At 50.6% G+C, this 21302-nt stretch overlaps 1 protein-coding gene across 5 annotated transcripts in view; it reads right to left on the bottom strand.

Annotated features, from left to right (window-relative positions):
• Positions 1-21302, bottom strand: part of MYH11 (myosin heavy chain 11) — a 125556-nt gene that overhangs the window by 28686 nt on the left and 75568 nt on the right. For all 5 annotated transcript variants that reach the window (XM_023246709.2, XM_023246710.2, XM_045048059.1 and 2 more), the window contains 12 exons: positions 21071-21214; positions 14785-14880; positions 12674-12792; positions 10657-10809; positions 10060-10233; positions 8361-8534; positions 6566-6680; positions 3967-4160; positions 2530-2651; positions 2352-2421; positions 2026-2186; positions 326-434 (listed from right to left, as the gene is read on the bottom strand). In XM_023246709.2, the coding sequence (XP_023102477.1) occupies positions 326-434; positions 2026-2186; positions 2352-2421; positions 2530-2651; positions 3967-4160; positions 6566-6680; positions 8361-8534; positions 10060-10233; positions 10657-10809; positions 12674-12792; positions 14785-14880; positions 21071-21214 (1631 nt within the window). The remainder of the gene's footprint in view (positions 1-325; positions 435-2025; positions 2187-2351; positions 2422-2529; positions 2652-3966; positions 4161-6565; positions 6681-8360; positions 8535-10059; positions 10234-10656; positions 10810-12673; positions 12793-14784; positions 14881-21070; positions 21215-21302) is intronic.

The raw sequence follows: 21302 nt of genomic DNA, 5'->3' as shown, positions 1-21302 counted from the left end.
CAACCTGGAAGGATCTCCAGGGGAGGGTGCTTTGTGAAAAAGCCAGTCCCCATGATGACATACCGGAGGGCTCCATTTATGTAACGTTCTAAAAATGGCCACATCACGGTAACAGAAAACGGATGAGCGGTGACGGGACAATGGCGGGGAAGTGGGTGTGGCCATAAATGAGTCACGCGAGGGGGTCCCTGCGGTGATGAAAATGCTCTGGATCACAGCCAAGGTCATTCAAGGTCAACAGCCCCGCTTCGGGAGCATCTGGAGGGGATAGCCCAGGCTGAGCGTCCCCAGAGTGGGGCAGGGGGGCGGGGAGCAGAGCACTCACTTTGGTGAAGAGCCTCCACCACTGCCAATTCCTCAGCTTGAGGTAGGCCGCACAGTTCCTCTGAATCACCTTCATGGCTGTCAGCTGTTGCTGCCGCTTGGCGAAGGCCCTGGGGAGACGGAAGGGGACGTCGTGAGGAGCCCTGGGGGGCCCGGCACCCGCCTCCCCGTGTTGTCCACGGGGTCCTGTCCCGCAGCATCCTGAAAGCAAGACGCATCTGCTGGGCATGTGGTTTTGTGACTCGTGTGGCGACATCCCCCCATTCTCTCCAGCTCAGGTTCTTTATATATATATATATATTCTTTATATATGTATATGTTTATTCATTTTTGAGAGAGTCTGAGTGGACAAGGGGCAGAGAGAGAGGGGCAGAGAGGATCAAAGTAGGCTCTGCACTAACAGCAGAGAGCCTGATGTGGGGCTTGAACCCACGAACAGTGAGGTCATGACCTGAGCCCAAGTAGGATGCTCAACCGACTGAGCCGCCCAGGCGCCCCTCTCCCACTCAGATTCTTCAGGAAGCTCCGAGCATCAGCACACGCACGTTGTCTGGGCACAGACCATTTAACTAATCTGGAGGCCAGAGCCCTGCTCCTTCATGGGCCAGGAAAACCCCAGCTCACAAAATAGCCTGGACTCGGGACGGTGGTCCAAACTACACCAAGGAAGGCCATTCCTACCCATCTCCAACCATCCCGTGTCTTCCCCAAAGCTGAGTGTCTGACAGACCTCTTCTCTCCTTCGGGTGCATTTTAGAAATCTCAAATCGGACACCGAACCAGCGCTCTTCCTGTTTAAGGGCTGCTGGGTCTGCGAAACCACAGCACAGAGAGCTCCTTCCTCTTTCCCCTGCTCGGCCGCCATCTTGAAACACGGGTGAACTCTCTACTTAGTGAGGCTGGGAGGAGCGGCATCAGAGAATTTAGTTATGAAATCCAACAACGGAGGTCTGTCCCTGGACTGCAAGCTCCCCACTTCTGGCCTTGCCTGTCTTGGATCCACGTGGCAATGAAGCAGCCCAACACTATCAGGGCTCTGCCGATAAGAGCGTGGTCCGTACCTCGTGGTAACACACGCCCTGGATAGAGAGCCAGTCTGCCAGCCCTGTTGTCCTCCTCTTTGGGATGTGAGTTTCCTTGAGGAACCTCAGGCCTCACACAGACCCCAGGCTTCACGATCATCCAAGACTCTGCCTTATGAACCCCTTTCGGACATGGGGCTACGGATGCAGCCCGACACTCTTTCCTCAGATTCTTTACCACATTCTCACACTTGTCACACGATACCCAGGCCCTGCTCTCAGCCCTCTTCATGCCATACTTCATGGACTCCTCACTGACAACCCCATGGGGCAGGTGGGAGTATCCTCATTCTCCAGTGGAGAGACCTGAGCCTCAGAGAGAGAGAGAGAGAGAGAGTAACTTGTCCAAGGTTCACCAACAAGTAAGTGGGGAGCCACGTCTAAAACTCCAAGGCCACGATCTTACCCCCTTCCCGGCCTGCCCTTGTGACTAGTGCGTGTCTCTCTAAAGCGGCACCATTTCTGTCTCTGCCACCGAAAGCAGCCAGTCAGTCACGGATGCCTCCGAAACTACACCGTCTCGTAGAAGCAGGGAAGCAGGACACGAGGCCCGAGAGCCTCTGGGAGTGTGCGCGTCTGGGCTGTTCGCCAGGAGGCGACACGGCATGGGGGTCCTTACTTTCTGGCCAGGTAGCCGCGACACATGGCCTGGAAAGCCATGATGACGTCGGTGATCTTCAAGTCTCGTTCCTCTTCCAGATGGGCCAGGACCCCCGTTCGGAAGAAGATTTTGCTCTGCCCGATTCTGTACAAGTTGGGGTCGAGTTCCAGGGCTTTGATCTGGAGGAGGAAAGGGGGACAGGTGTTCCCATTCTCGGCTGGGACACGGGGCCTACGTGAGGCATGTTAAGGAGGGTCCCGCCCCCCACGGGCTCCTGGCAACGCCACCAGGGGCTGGGAGGTTTGCCGTCGGACTTCTGGGGAGGGGCTGGGGGCAGGGCTCACCATGAGAATGCAGGCCTGCTTCCCGTCCATGAAGCCTTTGGGAATGGCGTTGGCAGCCAGGATCTCGTAGCTGGAGACACAGGGTGGGTGTCACTGACCCAACGCCTCCCCTCCCCCCGGCCTGGCTCACATGGCCCCTGCACCCCCACCCCACCCCGTGCCTGCCCGGCGGGCTCACCGCTGGCGAAACTCCTGGAAGACGATCCTGTTGGGGAAGCCCTGACGGCAGATGCGGATGCCTTCCAACACCCCGTTGCACCGCAGCTGCTCCAGCACCAGAAAGGCGTCCAGCTTGCCCGACTGCGAGGACAGGGAGGCCAGTGGACCCCTGGGGCCGGGACTCCGGGAGCAGCGAGCCCCGAATCTCAGGCCTGGGGTCCCACCTCATCAGGCCCACGAGAGGTCTCTCTGGTTCTTGGTGACACCAGCATCATGTGGCTGGACACTGCGGCTTCCTCCTCATCACCTCTTCTTCCTCAGTTCTACAGCAGCGACCTCCCAAATAACTCCCAACGGACCCACTTCTCTCCACTGCCATCTGCTCACCCCCAGAGCACCCCGCCTGTGTCCCACTGTTGTCTTGCCTCCCCCCTGCAACCTCTCATACCCCTTCTCTAACGTCAGTCAGATCATGACATACCCCTGCTTTCAAAAGCCCCCAGTGGCATCCTCTGGAAGGAAGACCAAGCTTGGGTCAACTCACAAGGACCAGCCCCTGCCAAGTGATTCAGCCCTGTCTCTCCCCAATCCCGGCCTCACACCATCACACGTCCGCATGAAACAACGACCTACCTAGTGTTTCCCTACCTAGACCCTTCGTTTCTCAACTCACATCTTTGCTTCTGCTGGTCCCTCTACCTAGGATGCCTGCCCCACCTCACCAAGGGGATCCCTCCTCCTTCCGGAGGCAGGTTTCTCCGAGCCCTGAGGCTGGAGTGGAAGCCCAGCTACACGTTGTTCTCATAATTTACCATGTTACACTGTGATAGCAGCCCATTTGTCTCTCTCTCCCACTGGATCTCCCATAGCATCAGCACCACTGGCACCTGGGGCTGGACTGATCTCTGCTTTTCCATCCGTGAGGGCCGCCCGGTGCACCACAGGGTGTTTAACAGCATCCCTCCCTGGCTTCTATGCACTGGATGCAAACAGCAGCTCCCTCCCAGTTATGACAACCAACAGTGTCTTCAGACATGGCCAAACGTCCCCTGGGGGACACGGCCGCCCCAGCCGAGCACCCCTGCACTAGATCACGATGCGAACCTGCAGGCAGGGACTACAGTTCATCCAGCACCACATCCCCAGCATCCGACACAGGTGCAGCTCAGTAAATAGTGACTGGAATAACAAACGCGTGAGGGACCTGATGCCCTGGCCAGCAACCCCAGGGCCGAAAGCCCCTTCTGTTCCCTTGCTTTCCTTTGTCTCCAGGATGCGCAACGGGTACCAAATTCAGACAACCTGCCTCCCGTGTCAGACGGAGCCCTTGGGGCATGGAGGGAAGCTTTCCTCCTGCCCCTTTACCCCGGTCTGCTTCTCCCTTTCCCAAAGCCGCCCGACGCTAGCCCCAGGGAGGACCTTCTGACCACCCAAGGAGCCGGGCAGGGGGCCTCACCCTCTTCTCGTGGTTGGGGATGATGCAGCGCACGAAGTTGGGTGTGGTGTTGCGCAACGTGGTCATCAGCTTCCCCAGCTGCTCTTTGTACAGCTGCCCCACCGTGCGGAACATGCCCTTCTTGGTCTTGGAGGCGCTGGGCAGCGAGCTCTCGGTCATCTTGGCCATCTGGTCCAGGCCCACAATGCGGTCCACTGCGGGGCACATTAATGTTGGCGTCGGCCTCTGGCCCACCCAGGAGCCCTCAACCCCCCACGACAGGCCAGAAGACCAGAGTGTGGAGACCCCAAGTCCTCTGCTCCCTCCTGGGGAGCACCACCCCCTTCTTTCCTTTGCTGGCCAACACCTTTCCTCTGGCAATAGGTAAAGGGAGGTGTGCAGAGGATTGCTTTCTGTGTATTGTCTAGTTGGGAAATCCTGAAAGCCCCTGAAAGCCCAAATTATCTCTGATGTTGTCACAGAGACCCGGGAATAAATCCTGCTCATGCCATGGCCTTGGCCTGGTGCCATTTTGTGCCTCAGTTTCTCCTTCTACAAAATGGGGGTAGTAACAGCATCTACTTTACAGGGCAGGAGTAAGTGAATAAGGCATGGAGAGCATTTACCCCTCCTGCCTGCCTTCAGTCCTTCATCTACCAACAAATGTTTTTTGAGAGCCTATTATGTGCCAGGCCCCGTGGATATAGCCATGAACAAAGACCCTGTGTCTCTACACACACACACCCCAGCCCATACTCTACACATATTCTAATGGAAAGAGAAGGATAAATGTTATGTATACAAGCAATATTCTAAGTGGTGAGGCATGCTTAGAAAGATAAAGCAGCATAAAGGGGGAAAGAGAGTGATGGGCGTGATCTCTCTGATAAGTTATTTGAGCAAAGGCCTGAGAGAAGTGAGCGAGTGATCCGCTAAATATCCATAAAAAGAATATTCTGGGCAGAAGATGCAGTAAGTATTCCAAGGTAGGAATCTGGCACATTTACAAACGCTCAACAAAGAATATGTGGTGGTGTTACTGCAACCACCAAAAGGTTCTTTTTCTTTCAGAAGGAGAGACTTCACCAGCCCAGTGGGTCCCGCGCATGCCAAGCTCAAACCACTGGCATTGCTATGAATTGCCCTTAAAGCGCTGCTTTGGCTGCACCCCATGAATGTTGCTAAGTTGTGCTTTCATTTTTATTTACTTCAAAGCATTTTTAAATCTCTCTTGATAGATAACACACAACAAGAAATTTCTTCTCTGAGTCACCTGTTACTTAGAAGTGTCTTGTCTAATCTCCATGGATACAGGGATTTTCCAGCTACCTGTCTCTTACTGATTTCTGGTGTGAGTCTATGGTGGTCTAAGAGCAGACACTGGATGCTTTCTATTCTTTCAGATTCATCAAGGTGTGTTTTATGGCCCCAATGTGGTCTATCTTGGTGGCCATTCCATGTAAGCTTGAGAAGAATGTGTATTCGTCCAGTGTTGGATGAAGCCGTCTATAGAAGACAGTTCTATTCAGTTGGTTGATGGTGGTTCAGTTCAACTCCACGGGCATTAAGATGCCCCATTTCTGTTCCTTGTACTCAGGCTCCATGTAATCAAGTCTTGTCTCCTGCAAGACTTTGGGCTCCTTGAGAGAAGGACCTTGCTGGGTTGGTCAGGAATCCCAGGGGGAGATGCCATTACCCCATCCCAGGGCCTGGTACATGGTGAGCATTCAGGAGACATTTGGCACAGCAGACCCCCATGTGCAGAATTCTCTACCACACCAAAATCAAGGGTGGCCGGTCCTATAAGCCCAACACCCACAGGCTCTGTGCCAAGGACAGAATTTGCTGTGGGCACCAAGGTCCAGGAACAAAAGCAGAAAAGCCCACTGCCCCTAACAGTCATCACAGCAGCTGGCATGTACTAAGCCTTTCCTATGGGTGTGGCAGGTGCTCAGCCCTTCACATGGATTATCTCTTCACTGGTTCTCAGAGGCAACCAAAGTGTGGTGCCCAGAGCATCAGCAGTAGAACCTAGGAATGTGTTAGCAATGCAAATTCCCAGGCCCCACCTAGGCTTGCTGAGTCAGAACCTCCCGGGGTACGGCCCAGCAGTCTGAGTTTTGACACGTTGCCCTGGAGGTCCCAATACACGCTCAAGCTTGAGCCTCTGGTCTAATTCTACCCTCACAATAATCCTGGGAGAGCTGGGAACTATTGTCATCTTCCCGGTTTTACTAAAGAGGACACTAAAGCTTAGTGATGTCAAGAGACTTGTCCAAGATCACACAGCTAGTGCAGGGCAGAGACAAGACTGTCTTTGTGGCTCCAGATGGGAACTCGCCATGACCCCTGCACTACCGTTTCCTCTATTACAGCCTGTGCCTTGATTTAAGACCTTCCCCCTGGGGTCCAGGTGTGGGATTGAGGGGTCAGGGGTCACCACTCAGGAAGTGGCTCAATGTGTCAACAAGTCATCCCCGACACCCGCCCACACTGCCCTCTCCCCACCCCACACAGGCCCACCCATCCTGGGAGGAGGAGTGGGAACAGGCCAGGGGTAATTGCAAGGAGGTAGAGGACTTGGCATCCAGTCCTCCAGCGCCAGTAGGCAGGACCTCACCATCCTTCCACAGGTCGGCCACAAACTTGTCCGAGGAGGCATTGAGGAGGGAAGTCACGTTGTCATTCAGCGGGTCCATGTTCTTGGTCAGCCAGGCACTGGCATTGTAGTCCACCTGCCAAGGATCCCACCACTGGTCAGGTGTTTCTGCTTCAGTTACAAACTAAGGGCAGGGCCCACGGCCTCCTGTTTCCCTCCCGGATCCTCCCAGGTCAGAGCGGAAATGGCATTAGAGCCGCCATGATGGGAATCCGCAAACACCAATGGAGAGACTGATAGATCAATATGTTAAAGGGCCCTGCGCACGGTGGGGCATCAGCCAACAGTAGCCATTGCCGAGCTATCCTTGCCTTCTCTTAGCAAGCTTCTGGCAGCCTCCTTTCTGCAGAGCCCGGAAGGACGGCTGTGACCTCCTACAGGTGTAGGGCTTTGGGGGATGGCAAACACTCTCCCTCACACCCAAAGATCTTCTCTCATGTGGAGAAGACCGGGCAACAATTAAATTACGTTTGAGGATCTCATTTCCCGTCTGTGATGAATGTAGTTTGGGTAACTTGGAGATTCTGATATACGGATATAAAGAAAAAGGATACATAGAGCTTTTTAAATTCCGAACTTCAACACTGACAGTGGCCAAACTCTTAATGCTATTATTGTGACTATGAAATGGAAAGAACTTGTAAAATAACTCTGGTGGGTTATTACGGGATGTGGGTTATGATGATGATAGCCAGGCCTGATGGGAGAGGGAACTAAAAACTATCACTTGGAAAGTAGGGAAAAGAAAAGCGTTACTCTAGGTGCTTAAGGGAACGTACACTCCCTTGAATATAAGGTAGGAGTTGGCAAGCGTTTTTGGTACAAGGCCCAGATAGTAAATGTTTTCAGTTTTGTAGGCCACAACTTCTTTGTCACATACTGTCACAAGCCACCAAAGACATTATGTAAATTAATGGACGTGGCCGTGTGCCAATAAGACTTTATTTACAAAAACGGGCTGTGGGCCAGGTTTGGCACATGGGCCGTGGTTTGCCAACCCCTGGTATAGGGCATTGCCTGTTTGTATGCGGCAGTTGGGGGGCGGGTAGGGGAGAGAGAATAAAAGACTCAGATTCTGCAAGCCAGACTAAGCTGTGTCTTTTCTATGCTATCCAGGACCCTCAGGAGCCATGGGCGAAGGTCCTATATATTTACAGCTATCAAATGATGATCATCATTATGAAGACGGAGGAGGAAGAGAGAAGTAGGGAGGGAGGGAGAGGAGGAGAAAGAGGCAGAGGGGGAGTGGAGGAAGAAGAAGAAGGAGGAGAAGGAGAAGAAGGAGGAGGAGGAGGAAGAGGAGGAAGAGGAGGAAGAGGAGGAGGAGGGGGAGGAGGGGGAGGAAAACAACCATCATCTATTTCCCTGGGCAGCACAGGCATGTGATAGGAAACTCAAGGCTGTGATAAGGGAGACTTCTGTTGGAAGGGTGTGAAGGTGTGTTTATTGGCCATCCCATCCCAGTTGGCCCTTCCTGTTGGGTTTAAGTTGTAGCGGGAAGGATTCAGAGTCTACACAAGAAAGAATTGCCTGGCTACCTTGGTTGGAATAGGTTACAGACAGAGGTTAGAATAGATATACAATTATGTCTTAGGACATATACCTCTTACAGACACTCAGACAAATCATACATAGGACTCGCTTGGATTGATTTACACCAGATGCCTTTGGGCTCTGCCATTCCCTAACTACTCCCACTCTGACGCCCCGCCTGGTCCCCGGGGACAGGGAGAGCCCTGGGGCCCATGGCTGGTACCTTCCCGGCATAGTGGATGATGGAGAACTCTGTTTTGTCCTTGAGCTGCTTGGGCTTCTGAAACTTGGGGTGGTTGCCCTGCTCCGTGCACAGCTTCTCCACGAAGGACTTGTCTGTGGCTTTGGGGAACCAGCACTCCTCGTCCAGCAGGGCCAGCACACCCGGAGGGTTGTTCTGTGGAAAGCACGGAGGGTGGGATCACAGCTAGGGTGCTCAAGCCTCGGGCTTGCCAGAAAGAGTGGGCCGCCGAAACGCACCGTAGGCAGCCCCTACCTCTGTGACCATATCTGCCTACAAAGTCAGATTTATGCCTCCCACACCTACAAGTCTATCCTCAGATGGCCCTGTGGCCGATGGACCCACACTGACGACAGAAGGGCAGGTGCCAACAGAACGTGTGCAATTCTGCCCCCTCGTGGACAGCACACGCAGAACAGCACAAAGATCTCAGGCTTGAATTTGATGCTTTGCATACAAATTCACCTCAGGGTTCTTCTCTGTGGCCCAGACAGGCCAGGAGCACAGCCAAATTCACACCTGCCATTCACTTTGGTAGAAATGGTCTTCACTTCGCTAGAGAAGTATTTCTTTTCTTTTTAATGTAAGCTCTACACCCAACGTGGGGCTTGAACTCATGACCCCCGAGATCAAGAGTCACATGCTCCACTGACCCAGCCAGCCAGGCACCCTGAGAACTATTTCTTCACTGCTCTGTCCAAAGCAGGCCTCCTTAAATCATTCTCCGCAGAGGCCTTATCAGAGAAGTTTTAGTGGCTTTCTTTGTCTGTCTTGTTTCTTGGTCTGCTCCTTCAGGAAGGGCAGGGACTATGTCCATCTTGTTCATGTTACATCTCCAGCCCCTAAGAGAGGGCCCGGCACAGAATAGGTGCTCAGTAAATAGTCATTCAACAGTGACTTAGTGTGCACCTACTGTGGCCATGGTTCTAGGAGTTGGGGATCCATCAGTGAGAAAAACAAAGACCCCTGCCTTTGGGAATGAATGAGTCAGAGAGGGGGAAGACAAGGAAGGGAATAGGGAGAGGGGAGGGGAAAAGGCAGAAGGGAGGGGAAAAGGCAGAAGGGAGGGGAGGACAGGGGAGGAGAAAGGAAGGGAGGAGAGGGGAGGGGAAGGGGAAGGGAGGGGAAGGGAGGGGAGGGGAGGGGAAGGGAAGGAGGGAGGGGAGGAGAGGGAAGGGGAAGGGAGGAAGGGAGGGAAGAAAAGGGGAAGGAGGGGAGGGGAGGCAAGGGGAAGGGGAAGGGAGGGAGGTAGGGGAGGGAAGGGGGAGGCAGGGAGGGAAAGGGAAGGGAGGGAAGAAGAGGGGAAGGGAGGGAAGGGGAAGGGAGGGAAGGGAGAGGGAGGGAAGGGAGAGGGAGGGAAGGGAGAGGGAGGGAGGGGAGGGGAGGGAAGGGGGAGTGAAGGGGAAGGGAGGGAGGAAGGGGAGGAGAGGGAAGGGGAAGGGAGGGAGGAAGGGAGAAGGGAGGGAAGGGGGAGAGGGGGAGGGAGGGAGGGGAGGGAAGGGGAGAGGAAGGGAGGGAGGGGAGGGGAGGGGAGAGAAATAAGAAAAGGAAATGCCTTTGCCAGCACACTGCGGGTTAAGGGAAGCGCGCTGGAGCTCGCAGGGACTCGGTGGGGAGGGGCGAAGGCAGGGTCCACATGCGGGCGGACAAGGCCGCATGCGAGTGAGAGGCGGGCCCTCACCGGCCGCTCGATGAGCTCGATGCAGGGCTGCAGGTCGAGGCCGAAGTCGATGAAGTTCCACTCGATGCCCTCGCGCTGGTACTCCTCCTGCTCCAGGATGAACATCGTGTGGTTGAAGAGCTGCTGCAGCTTCTCGTTGGTGTAGTTGATGCACAGCTGCTCGAACGAGTTCACCTGCGCCCGCGAGAGGGGTGGGGGAGGGGCGTCCTGGTCAGGGGACACCGGGGCCAGGGGAGCTCTGCCTGGCGAGAGCCCCTTGCCTGCCACCCTTGTGTCCTTTCCACAAGAGCCCGTCTGCCATTTCAGGGCCCAGAGAGGGCTTGTCCCCAGCGAAGGCTGCCTAGAGTTCATGGCGGAGGACTGAAGAGAGAGGTGGCAGGGATCAAGCCTCGCCTGTCGTACCCAGCCGCAGCTCTGGCCATCTCACTTCCAGAAACCAACACGCTTCCTACACCCTCGAGGATCTAACCTCAGCTAGACAGCCTCCCACCCTAAGTCGTCATCGGCCTGCCTTTCTCCAAAATAATGACTTCTCCGAGGGGAAGCTTCTGCCCAAAGAGCCGAGACCACGGCTGTCATGACCCCACCAAGCTGTACCTCAAAGATCTCAAATCCAGCAATGTCCAGGATCCCCAGGAACGAAGCCCCTTGCCGGTGGGTCTTGTCTAGGGCTTTGTTCACACGGCTGAGTATCCAGCGGAAAAGGCGTTCGTAGGTGGCCTTGGCTAGAGCCTCTACGGCAAAGTCTGCCTGTGGGGAGAAGTGAGGGAACAGGTTCATCTCCAGTGGGCTGTCTCTTCATATGAGCCCGGCTGGCAGCTCAGATTTTTATTCCTCTTCTGCCCGTAATCAGTTCTTGAAAAATAAACCACAACAAAAAAAGAAATTATGCCATCTCTGGAACTAGTAGGAAAGGGGCAGTAAGGAAGAGAGTGGCCAGACTTAAGGAATGACTGTGTGGAGAATTAAACACTTCTTGTCAGAGGAACCTGGAACAGGGGAGAGCCTGTTCCTTCCCAGGGGCAATTTAGAGGTAGTCAGTTCTGCCTCTAGAAAGGGTACACAGTCATTTCTAAAAATGTATCTTTTAGCTCTGACTTTGGATGCACAGCTAAGAGAGCGGGATGAGATCATGAGTGAGGTACTCTGCTGTTCTTGTTCAGTAGTGGATCTTCAAAACCTGACATGGGACTTTGAGTATTCCAGTATTGGAGGGATGAGATATAAAGAGAAGGACAGATGGATAAAAAGATAGATGGATGGATGGATGAACAGATGGATGCATGGATGGGTGAATGGATGGATAAACAGAGGGATGGATGGATGGATGGATGGATGGATGGATGGAAGGAAGGAAGGAAGTATGGATAGTGGGCAAATGGATAGATAAGTGGAAGGACGGATGGATGGATGGATGGATGGATGGATGAACAGATGGATGCATGGATGGGTAAATGGATGGGTAAATGGATGGATAAATGGAGGGATGGAGGGATGGAGGGATGGAGGGATGGAGGGATGGAGGGATGGAGGGATGGAGGGATGGATAGTTGAACGAATAAATGGATGGATGGATGGGTGGGTGGGTAGGTGGATGGAAGGATGGAAGGAAGGAAGGAAGCATGGATGGATGGAAGCAGGGATGGGTGCATGGATGGATGAACAGATGGATAGATAGTTGAACAGATAAATGGATGGGTGGATGGAAGGATGTATAGATGAACAGATGGATGCATGGATGGGTGAATGGATGAATGGATGGATAAATGGATGGATAGAGGGATGGAAGGAAGCAGGCATGGATGGTGGGTAAATGGATAAATGGATGGATGGATGGATGAACAGATGGATGCATGGATGGGTGAATGGATGGATAAATGGAGGGAGGGAGGGAGAGAGGGTGGATGGATGGATGAACAGATGGATGCATGGATGGGTGAATGGATGGATAAATGGAGGGATGGATGGATGGATGGATGGATGGATGGATGGATGGATGAACAGATAGATGCATGGATGGGTGAATGGATGAACGGATGGATAAATGGATGGATGGATGGATGGATGGATGGATGGATGGATGGATGGATGAACAGATGGATGCATGGATGGGTGAATGGATGGATAAATGGAGGGATGGATGGATGGATGGATGGATGGATGGAAGCAAGGAAGGAAGCATGGATGGGTGAATGGATGGATAAATGGAAGGATGGATGGATGGATAGTTGAATGAATAAATGGATGGATGGGCAGGTGGATGGATGGATGGATGGATGGATGGATGGATGGATGGATGGAAGGAAGCATGGATGGATGGAAGCACGGATGGGTGCATGGATGGATGAACAGATGGATAGATAGTTGAACGGATAAATGGATGGGTGGATGGAAGGATGTATACATAAACAGATGGATGCATGGATGGGTGAATGGATGGATAAATGGATAGATGGATGGATTGATGGATGGATGGATGGAGAGATGGAAGGAAGGAAGCATGGATGGGTGAAAGAATAGATGGATGAACAGATGGATGGAAGAGTCTGCAGAAAAATATGCAAGCTCAGGAATAAATGTCACACACAAAAACAAACAGCAAATGCATCATTACCTGTTCTTTTGTTTGAGCTTTCTGTACTACATCCCGCCCAACCTTGATACGTGGGGTCAGGATAGATCTGGTGAAATCTGTCACATTAATTCCCATGAGGTGGCAAACTTTCTGAGCAGCTGGATGGAGAAAAAAAAGCATATTAAGTGTATCATCAAAGAGAAGGCTTAGGAACAAAGGCACATCACCTGGGATACTTGTGATCTGTGTATGCAATTGGTACTTTTTGAGAAATGGAGCATGATGTAGTGAACATAGCATGAAAGGGTCCTGAAAACTGCTGTCATTGGTGACGTCATCCCCAATGTTTTGCTAAGTGGCAATGATGGGGTAGGATGGGGCCATGTGATTTGGGAAAAGCTATTTAACTTCCTAGAGTCTTGCTTTTCTCAGTTCATAAAGACACAGCCATTTGGTACCTTGTTGAGTTATCAATGAGATTAAATGAGGGAACATGGCACATGGTCAACTACCAATAAATGTGTCCCACTATGCCAAGATATGCATTGCATCATTATGTGTGGTGGAAACTACTGGAAACTACTTAAATGTCCATTAATATGGGAGCGAACAAATGTACCATGAATACCAAACAGCAGTTAAAGGAAACAATTCTCTTTCTCAACTGGGGATAATTTTGCCCCCAGGGGACATTGGGCAATGTCTGTAGATATTTTTGATTGTCACACTAGGGGGCGCTACTGTTGAAAAACCCTGATCCAGACAAGGGTGAGCAGAGAGAAAAACAAGTTGCAGAATGCTGACTCCCAGGTGAAATCACTTATGTACATTAAAATCACACTCACAAAGCAACACTATATATGGTTTAGATACATGTGTGTGAAAAGCCTAAAATACAACTGGAAGGGGACATAGTAACATACAGCTGTGGTTGCCGGGAGACAAGGAGGTGACTGGGAAGTCAACGTGGGTTACATTGTTTCATGTTAACCACCAGGCAGCATTAGAACATATTCACAAATGCCACTTCTGGATGGTGGATTCTTGTAATATTCATGTGTTTCTTCTCTTAAAACTCGTCCTCAAAAGAAAATCATCATCCACCATTACTGTTTGCTCAACACGAAGGCTACTCTTGTCTGATGGCTTGCCTATGTGTGGTGGACGATCCACGGTGTGGTTTTAGGATTTTTTTCCCTGTCTTTGCAAGGGGTCTGTTTTTGTTTTTTGGTTTTTGTTTTGTTTTTGGGGGGTTTTGTTTGTTTGGGGTTTTTTTTTTTTTTGGTTTGTCTTTCCCGGAAGTTGTCTCCTGGGTGGGAAGAGACCTTTAACTCGCCATATTTCGGAGTGTGCGAAACCAGAAACTACTGGCAGGGCCTGTGGAGGGTAAGCTCCGGGGAGCTTCAAAAACAACGCAGTATATAGTCTGTGTGGGGCGTGTTGAGACAACAGGTAGACAAGCCAGGAACTTGCTATCCATTCGGCTCAGCCACCAACAAGCACGGGGGATAGATAACCAAGCAACCTTTCCATAACACAAAACACTGCAGGTATTAGCAGGTAGGGCTGGCATATTGAGAAAAAAACAAACAAACCAGGATGCCTAGTTAAGCCTTTATTTCAGAGAAACAACCAACATTTAAAAATTATAGTTAGGTCCCAAACACCGCATGGAACATACAATATATTATAGAGTGATACATTTTATAATAAAAAATGTTGGTTGTGCATCTGAAACTTGAACTTAACTGGGTATCTTCTATTTTATCTGGCAACTCTAACTGCGGGGAAACTTGGGGTCTGTGTCCCCCACGTGAGGAATGGGGCTGTTCCTGTCTAGTTTGCCGATGAATCCCAGGGCCTGGCGTACGGTGCAGGCTCAAAAATATTTGCTTAACAAAATTAACAAACAGGGGGTTATAGAACTGATGGTCCCTAAGGATCCTGTGCGATCTAAAACTATTAGCTTTCCTCGCCCACACTCTGATTCAAGAACTTCCCACTGTAGGATCTTCAGCAGTAAAAAGTCTCGGACAGAAGTCAGCGAAAATAACTTAGTTTAGCTCTTGTGAATAACCGTATCCAAAAAACAACCAAACGCTCCTTCCCATCACAGACGTTGTTAGTTATTGGGACAAGGCAGCAAGCACCTGTGTTATCCGGCATTGATGCTTGGTCTGTGTTTCTTTCCTTCTTGAAGACAATATTTCCAAGCTGCAGGACGGACGACACCACCTTCAGTATGGCTGGATGAGGACAGAAGAGAAGATAAGGCACAGACCTCAACACCGAGGGGCCGTGGAGGTTTAGAGTCTACAAGTTATTGGGGACCTTAGAGTCAGCCTACATCTTTCTCGAAAGAAGACTCAGTTCTGAGCTCCTAAGTCTAGGAAAGAGGCAAACTAATCTAATACCATGCTAACAGGGTAGAAAACCTGGCTGGGGGTAGCAGAATATGTTCAGATGCTTGCTGACGATCTTGTGCTCAAAGGAACACCGTGAAGCAGGGGCTGGCACACTACAGCCGATGGACCAACTCTGGCCCACTGCTTGTTGTTGTCAATAAAGTTTTATTGGAACACAGCCATAATAATTCATTTACGTATTGTCAATAGCTGTTGGCTGCTCCAAGGGCAGAGCTGAACAGTTGCAACAGAGATCAAATGGCCCACAAATGCTAAAGTATTTACTTACGCGACCCTTTGCAGAAAATGTTTGTCAATCGCCACTACACAGCAAGAAGAATGAATGAGTTACCACCATAAACAACAAAACTGTTGTATCTCACAGATGCAGAACAAAAGATGCCAAAGGCAAACAATAAAGTAACTATGTAAGTTCACTTACAGAAAGGTCAAGAACAGGAAAAACTATGGCGTTAGAAGTCAGGATGATGGTTATCCTTCATTGGTGGAATCTACTAGAAGGGCTATGGGGAAGCTTTGGGGCTCTGTTGGTGTTCTCTTAGTTAAAATGATTACTAGCAGTACAGGTGTATTCAGTCCATAAAGGTTAATCAAACTGTGCACCTATGATATACATGAGTTTCTAAATGTAAATTGTATGTCACTAAAAGTTATTTAAAAAGCAACAAAACAAAGCAACAATCCCCGTGCTTCTCAATGTAGTCTGGCTAAGTATACAAGATGCTCATGCGAGGATTGAGAAGGGGGAAATTTTTTCCCCCTTCACAGCCAGGTGTCTCCAGACAAAATAATGTGTCCCCAGACCCTTGGAGCCCTCTGACTCCGTACTCAGCCCATGTTACTATTAAAATGGCGCCTATGTCTGAAATCCCCTCAAGACCATGAGTGACTGGCGAATGGGGGGGGTGCTGTCCTATCATCTCTGTATTCTCAAAGCCTACTTAAGGGTCCAGATACACATGGGGAGACAGGGAAGATGCATGGGGGGGGGTGCAGGATGGAAGGAAGGATGGAAAATGGAGTAAACAATGGATAAATAAATCAATGGATGGATCAATACACTGATGGGTTGATCAATGGATTGACAAATGGATGGACTAAATGATGGGCAGATGGATGGATGGATGGATGGATGGATGGATGGATGGAAAGAGAGATGACTAATTAATACAAACATTAAAAAAACCATACTAAACGGGCTTTGTAAACTATTAGGTGCTATGCTAATAGTTTTTTTCAATGTTTATGTATTTGAGAGAGAGAAAGAGTGGGGGAGGGGCACAGAGAGAGGGGAGAGAGAATCCCATGCAGGCTCCATCCACACTGCCAGCAGAGAGCCCCATGCAGGGCTTGATCTCACAAAATACAAGAGCATGACCTGAGCCAAAATCAAGAGTAGGATGCTTACCCGACTGAGCCGCCAGGGCACCCCACTATACTAACAGTTTCTGAACTCGAAGTTTAAACTAAGAATTGCTGAAGTGACTCCAGAGCCCAGGGAAGCCGTCTAACTCAGGGTTCTCAACCTTGGCACTACTGAAACTGGGGGCCAGATAAATCACTGGCGGGGGGCTGCTCTGTGCGTGTCCGTAGGATGTTCAGCAGCACGCCTGGTCTCCCACCACTAGGTGTCAGTAGCGTTCCCTCTTCTGAGTTCTCAGACCAAAAAAACGCCCCCTAGGAGGCCAACCTCCCCAGATTAAGAACCATTGGTCTAAATGAATAAAGCAAACTGAGGGGGACTGTGGGGACGCATGGGAGCCACAACCCCACCTGAAGGGGTACAGCTGGACTCCAGTCATGCAGCAAGCCCAGGGCTGCTCCCAGGCCGATGTATCCAAAGCGGATGGAAACCCAGATTCTTAATGTGAAACCTACTCATGTTTAAATGCTGGGAGCCAACTTACAACAACTTTGAAGCCTGTGTAGGTCGATCCCTCCCTGTGGGCTCAGGCCCCATCACGCTGCTTTTTCTGGAACCGATAATGGGATCACAGAAATGGAAGAATGGCCACCATACTCAGGCCGCAGGAACTGAACCATCCGAAAGAGTACCAGTGGGCAGCAAAGTGGCTGGAAGGGGCTACACCAAACGCAAGGGCGGCGAGGGCTGGCGGTCTGGGGTGAGTGCCAGTCTGGGGTGGTCTGGTGAGTGAAACCAGGCACTCTGGAGTTAGAAAAGCACAGTTGCACCGTGCTGAGCCTCAGTTTCCCAATCTGCAAAGTGGAGCACATGCTTCAAGAAGTTTCTGTCCAGACGGTGGAGGCAAGCAAGGAGCCTGGCCCAGCGGGCACTGAACAGCCACCTACAGTGGCTTGTACCCCAGAAGATGTGTCCAGCCGGAAGCTGGGAGTGTGAACTTCCAGAGAAAGAGCCCTGCAGAGGTAACTAAGTCCAGGATCTCAGGTGAGATCATTTTGGATGAACCTGGTGGGCCCCAAATCCAATGACAGGTGTCCTGGTAGCAGAAGAGGAGAGGACACGCCCAGTTGGAAGCAGGCACGGGGTGGGTTTTCTTTGACAGCCTCCGGAAGGAGCGAGCTGTGCCAACACCGTGACTTTGGGCTTGTGGCCTCCAGAGCCGTGAGAAAATCAATTTCTGTTGTTTGAAGCCACCAGGTCTGTGGTTATTTGTTCGAGTAGCCACAGCGAACGGACTTACTGCCCTTATTTACGGAAGAGTAAGAAAGAGGGTTTTCTAACACGAGGCCTAAGCACTGCCAAGGGTACCCAGAACGGATGATTCTAGGTGACGGGCAAAACTTTCCTAAAGTTTGGATCGTTAGGCATTTATTCTAACTTACTAGAAATAGTAAGGACACACAATTAGTGATTGTACAGAAATTGTTGTTTCGGACCAAGTTCAAGCAGTATAGGGCTACAGAAATCTACACTGTGCACAATAATTGTCAGCCAACGATAATATGGCTGGGACCTGGAAGTGGAGTCACTTACAAACGAGGACATCTGGGAAATGGATCTAGACAGTCCCTGGGAGGGTCTGTCTGGGTGCCGGAGCTAGCTGCCAGGGGGTTCGTATCCTGGCCCTAGTCTTACTGGCTGTGTGACCTCAAGTCAGGTATCAGCCTCTCTGGGCCCCTGTTTCACCATTTGAAGGCCCATCAAAACATCCACCTCCTAGGATCGTCATGTGGAGTAAATGCAAAGAGCCTCAACGCGGTCAGTACCCAAGAAACATCAGTTGCTGGGATGTTACTATGGTTCCAGTCCTCTACTGCTGCTAACTCTCTGTGTAGCCTGGGCAAGTACTTGTCCCTCACAAGAGCTCCAGGAACCAGAGGGGGTGGTTCCTGGGGCCCCACGAAGCTCCAGGGCTTGGACTGATCCCCCCCACTCAGCCCCATTCTCCTTCAGCTTCTCGGTGGGGCTTTGGGAGCAGCTCTGGCGTTCTAACTGGGGCTGCTGTGCATTTTTCTAATCATTCATTTACTTCTCTTTCCCGCAGTTTACTAGGAAATGATTTCACCAATGCAAAATCAGCTTTCCTTGGGGCACCTGGGTGGCTCAGTCGGTCAAGCGTCCAAACTTCAGCTCAGGTCATAATCTCACGGTGCGTGAGTTCAAGCCCCGCATCGGACTCTGTGCTGACAGCTCAGAGCCTGGAGCCTGCTTCCTTCCGATTCTGTGTCTGCCCCTCCCCCGCTCATGCTCGCTCTTGAAAATAAATAAAAACATTAAGAAAAAATCAACTTCCCTTGCCATAAATAGATGGCAACTATAAAAATAAATACAGGAAAGGGAATAATAGTATCAAATTCCAGCAAGATGCCAGGCCTGGAGTCTGCTCTCCGGGGTGAAAGGGGACATTAGCCAGTACCAGAGAGGGGCTGAGGACTTAGTGGGTGCCACTGTGCTACTCTCTTGCTTGAAAGTCATCAGGAGAGCTGAAAGGATCAGAGAAAGCAAAACATCCTGCAGTGGGATTCCACGTGACTAGTAATGCCACGAGTCCACGTTTCAGAATACACCGGGCTCCTTCTAGCCTCAATTCCCATACCTTGGTTCTGACAGGGATTTTTGGAAGGGTTTAAAGGACAAAAACCACATCCCCACAGACAAAAACAGAGCACAGAGGACCACACAGTGGGGCTTGGGAGTCCCTGAGGCCCCAGAGGGAGTCCTAGCTCTTCCAGCTGTGTGTCCTTGGGCAAGTTCCTTCACTTCTCTGTGCCTCAGTTTCCTCATCTGCACACTGGGGATAACAGTGGCCACATCGTCAGGTTCTTTCAATACTAAATAATGGGGGCAGCTGGGTGGCTCAGTCGGTTAAGCATCCGACTTTGGCTCAGGTCATGATCTCATGGGTTTTGAGTTTGAGCCCCGTGTCAGGCTCTGGGCTGATAGCTCAGAGCCTGGAGCCTGTTTCGGATTCTGTGTCTCCCTCTCTCTGCTCCTCCCCTGTTCACACTCTGTCTCTGTCTCTCTCAAAAATAAATAAACATTAAAATAAAAAAAATACTAAATAATGCATATAAAGCACTTCTACTGCTGTGTCACCTGACATCTTCACTTTAAATGTATTAGAACCATTTCCATATGAGTCAATAATGTTCTAAAACAATTTAGAAGACCCTATCGATTTCTTTCTTAAGGCCCAATGATAATTGAGTAAATCCTCACTGGTCAAAGTTTTAGTTTGTTCGTTTCATTTTTTTTTTTTTTTTATTATTTAAAACTGGACACCTTGGTACCTTTTTTTGAAAAGAGGCTTTCGCAAATGTCTGGCATACAGCAAGTATTTAATCGTTAGCTGTTCACGTGTGTAGTTTTTTTTTTTTTTCCAAAGCCAAGATCAGAAGTAAAAAGGACTCGTGTCCCAAATAAAATGAATCATTCTGGGAGAGCCCATGCCGTTCAGGAAGGGATGCTGTTAATATTGGGTTCTGATGTGGGGCTCTGGCCAAAATCCACAACCACCACCCATTTGTCAACTGACCCACGGAGCCTTTTTTTCTGGGCCCCCAGTTATCTCCGGGGAAGCTGTCCCTCCCTCTATGCTGAATCTCAGCAACCCTAGCACTATTCTGGGGCTCCAAAGGGGTGTGGGCGTGGGAAGGAAGAAACATTTTCCACAACCATGTCCTGGTGTTCCCAAAAGAGATTAACCTTAAACACTGGGGCACGTCTAACCCAGAAGGCAAAGAATTTCTTAAAGCCCAGCGTGGAAACCAAGATTATCTCTCTGGGCTTTCTTGATCTCAGAACCAAATGTGTTTCTTGGTCACGGGCTGGTGACATTGATCGGTACTGGCCTATCACCAGAACTGCCTTTCCAGGAAGAGAACAAGTACACCCGCTGCCTCAGATATGCCCCCCACTCCCCGCCTATCCTCTGCCCATGTGTTCTTGACGAGACCAACAACCTCTGTTTCCAGCTCCAAAATGGAGTAGAGACCATAACATAAGCCTCTCAGAGTTTTCCATAACCCCGATCATTGTGAATAACTCAGGAATATTCACCTAAGAAATATCAGCCTACTCCACTCAGGAACTCAGGCAGGGATTCCAATCTGTTCTTTCCTGCTGGACATAAACCCAAGGGATGTAAGGGCTGGCGCTACAGCAGCCATTCTGTCCCCAAGAAACTGCAGCCTACCTAAAGACAATACTGCTGAGAGACCAGATTCCAGAGACCCTTTTTGAGCCCATCGAACTCCTTGTACCTGAAACCCATATCCCTGAACTTTCCAGCTCTGTGAGATCATTTTCCTTTTCGCTTAAGCCAATTTGGGTCATTTGTAACTGAAAAAACCCTAACATATGAAGCCACTTTTCTAAAACACCAATAAGCTACCTTAAGGTAATGTTCACTTTCCTTCTTCTTCTTTTTTTTTTTTTTTGAGGGTGTCTGGCGGGCGGAGGTGGGGAGGGGCGGAGCAGAATTCAGCAAGCAGAAATCTGTCCTTACCAGGGAAGGCTCTCTAACTAATGTTAGTGGCCCAGAGGGCCCTCTTCGCCGGCACCCAGCCTGAAGGTATGAAGACTTACACAGCTGCTCCTCATCACTGAAGCCCATGATCGCCATGGCTTCCAGGGTTTCCTGGAACATCTCGTCATCCTGGGCAGCCGGGATGGGCACAAAGCCATTGGAGAGGAATGTGTAGTTGTTGAAGCCCTCCAAAAGCAAGTCATCTGGAAGGAGAGGAAGATGGGGTGGTGGTCAGGAGGATGGACTTTGAACATGAGGCAGGAACCTGTCCCAAGACATAGACGGTTTAAA

This window comes from Felis catus, chromosome E3 (assembly GCF_018350175.1).
Source record: "Felis catus isolate Fca126 chromosome E3, F.catus_Fca126_mat1.0, whole genome shotgun sequence".
Lineage (NCBI taxonomy): Eukaryota > Metazoa > Chordata > Mammalia > Carnivora > Felidae > Felis > Felis catus.
The sequence above is the reverse complement of the archived record's forward strand: the minus strand, read 5'-3'. Positions and strand labels throughout refer to the sequence as shown.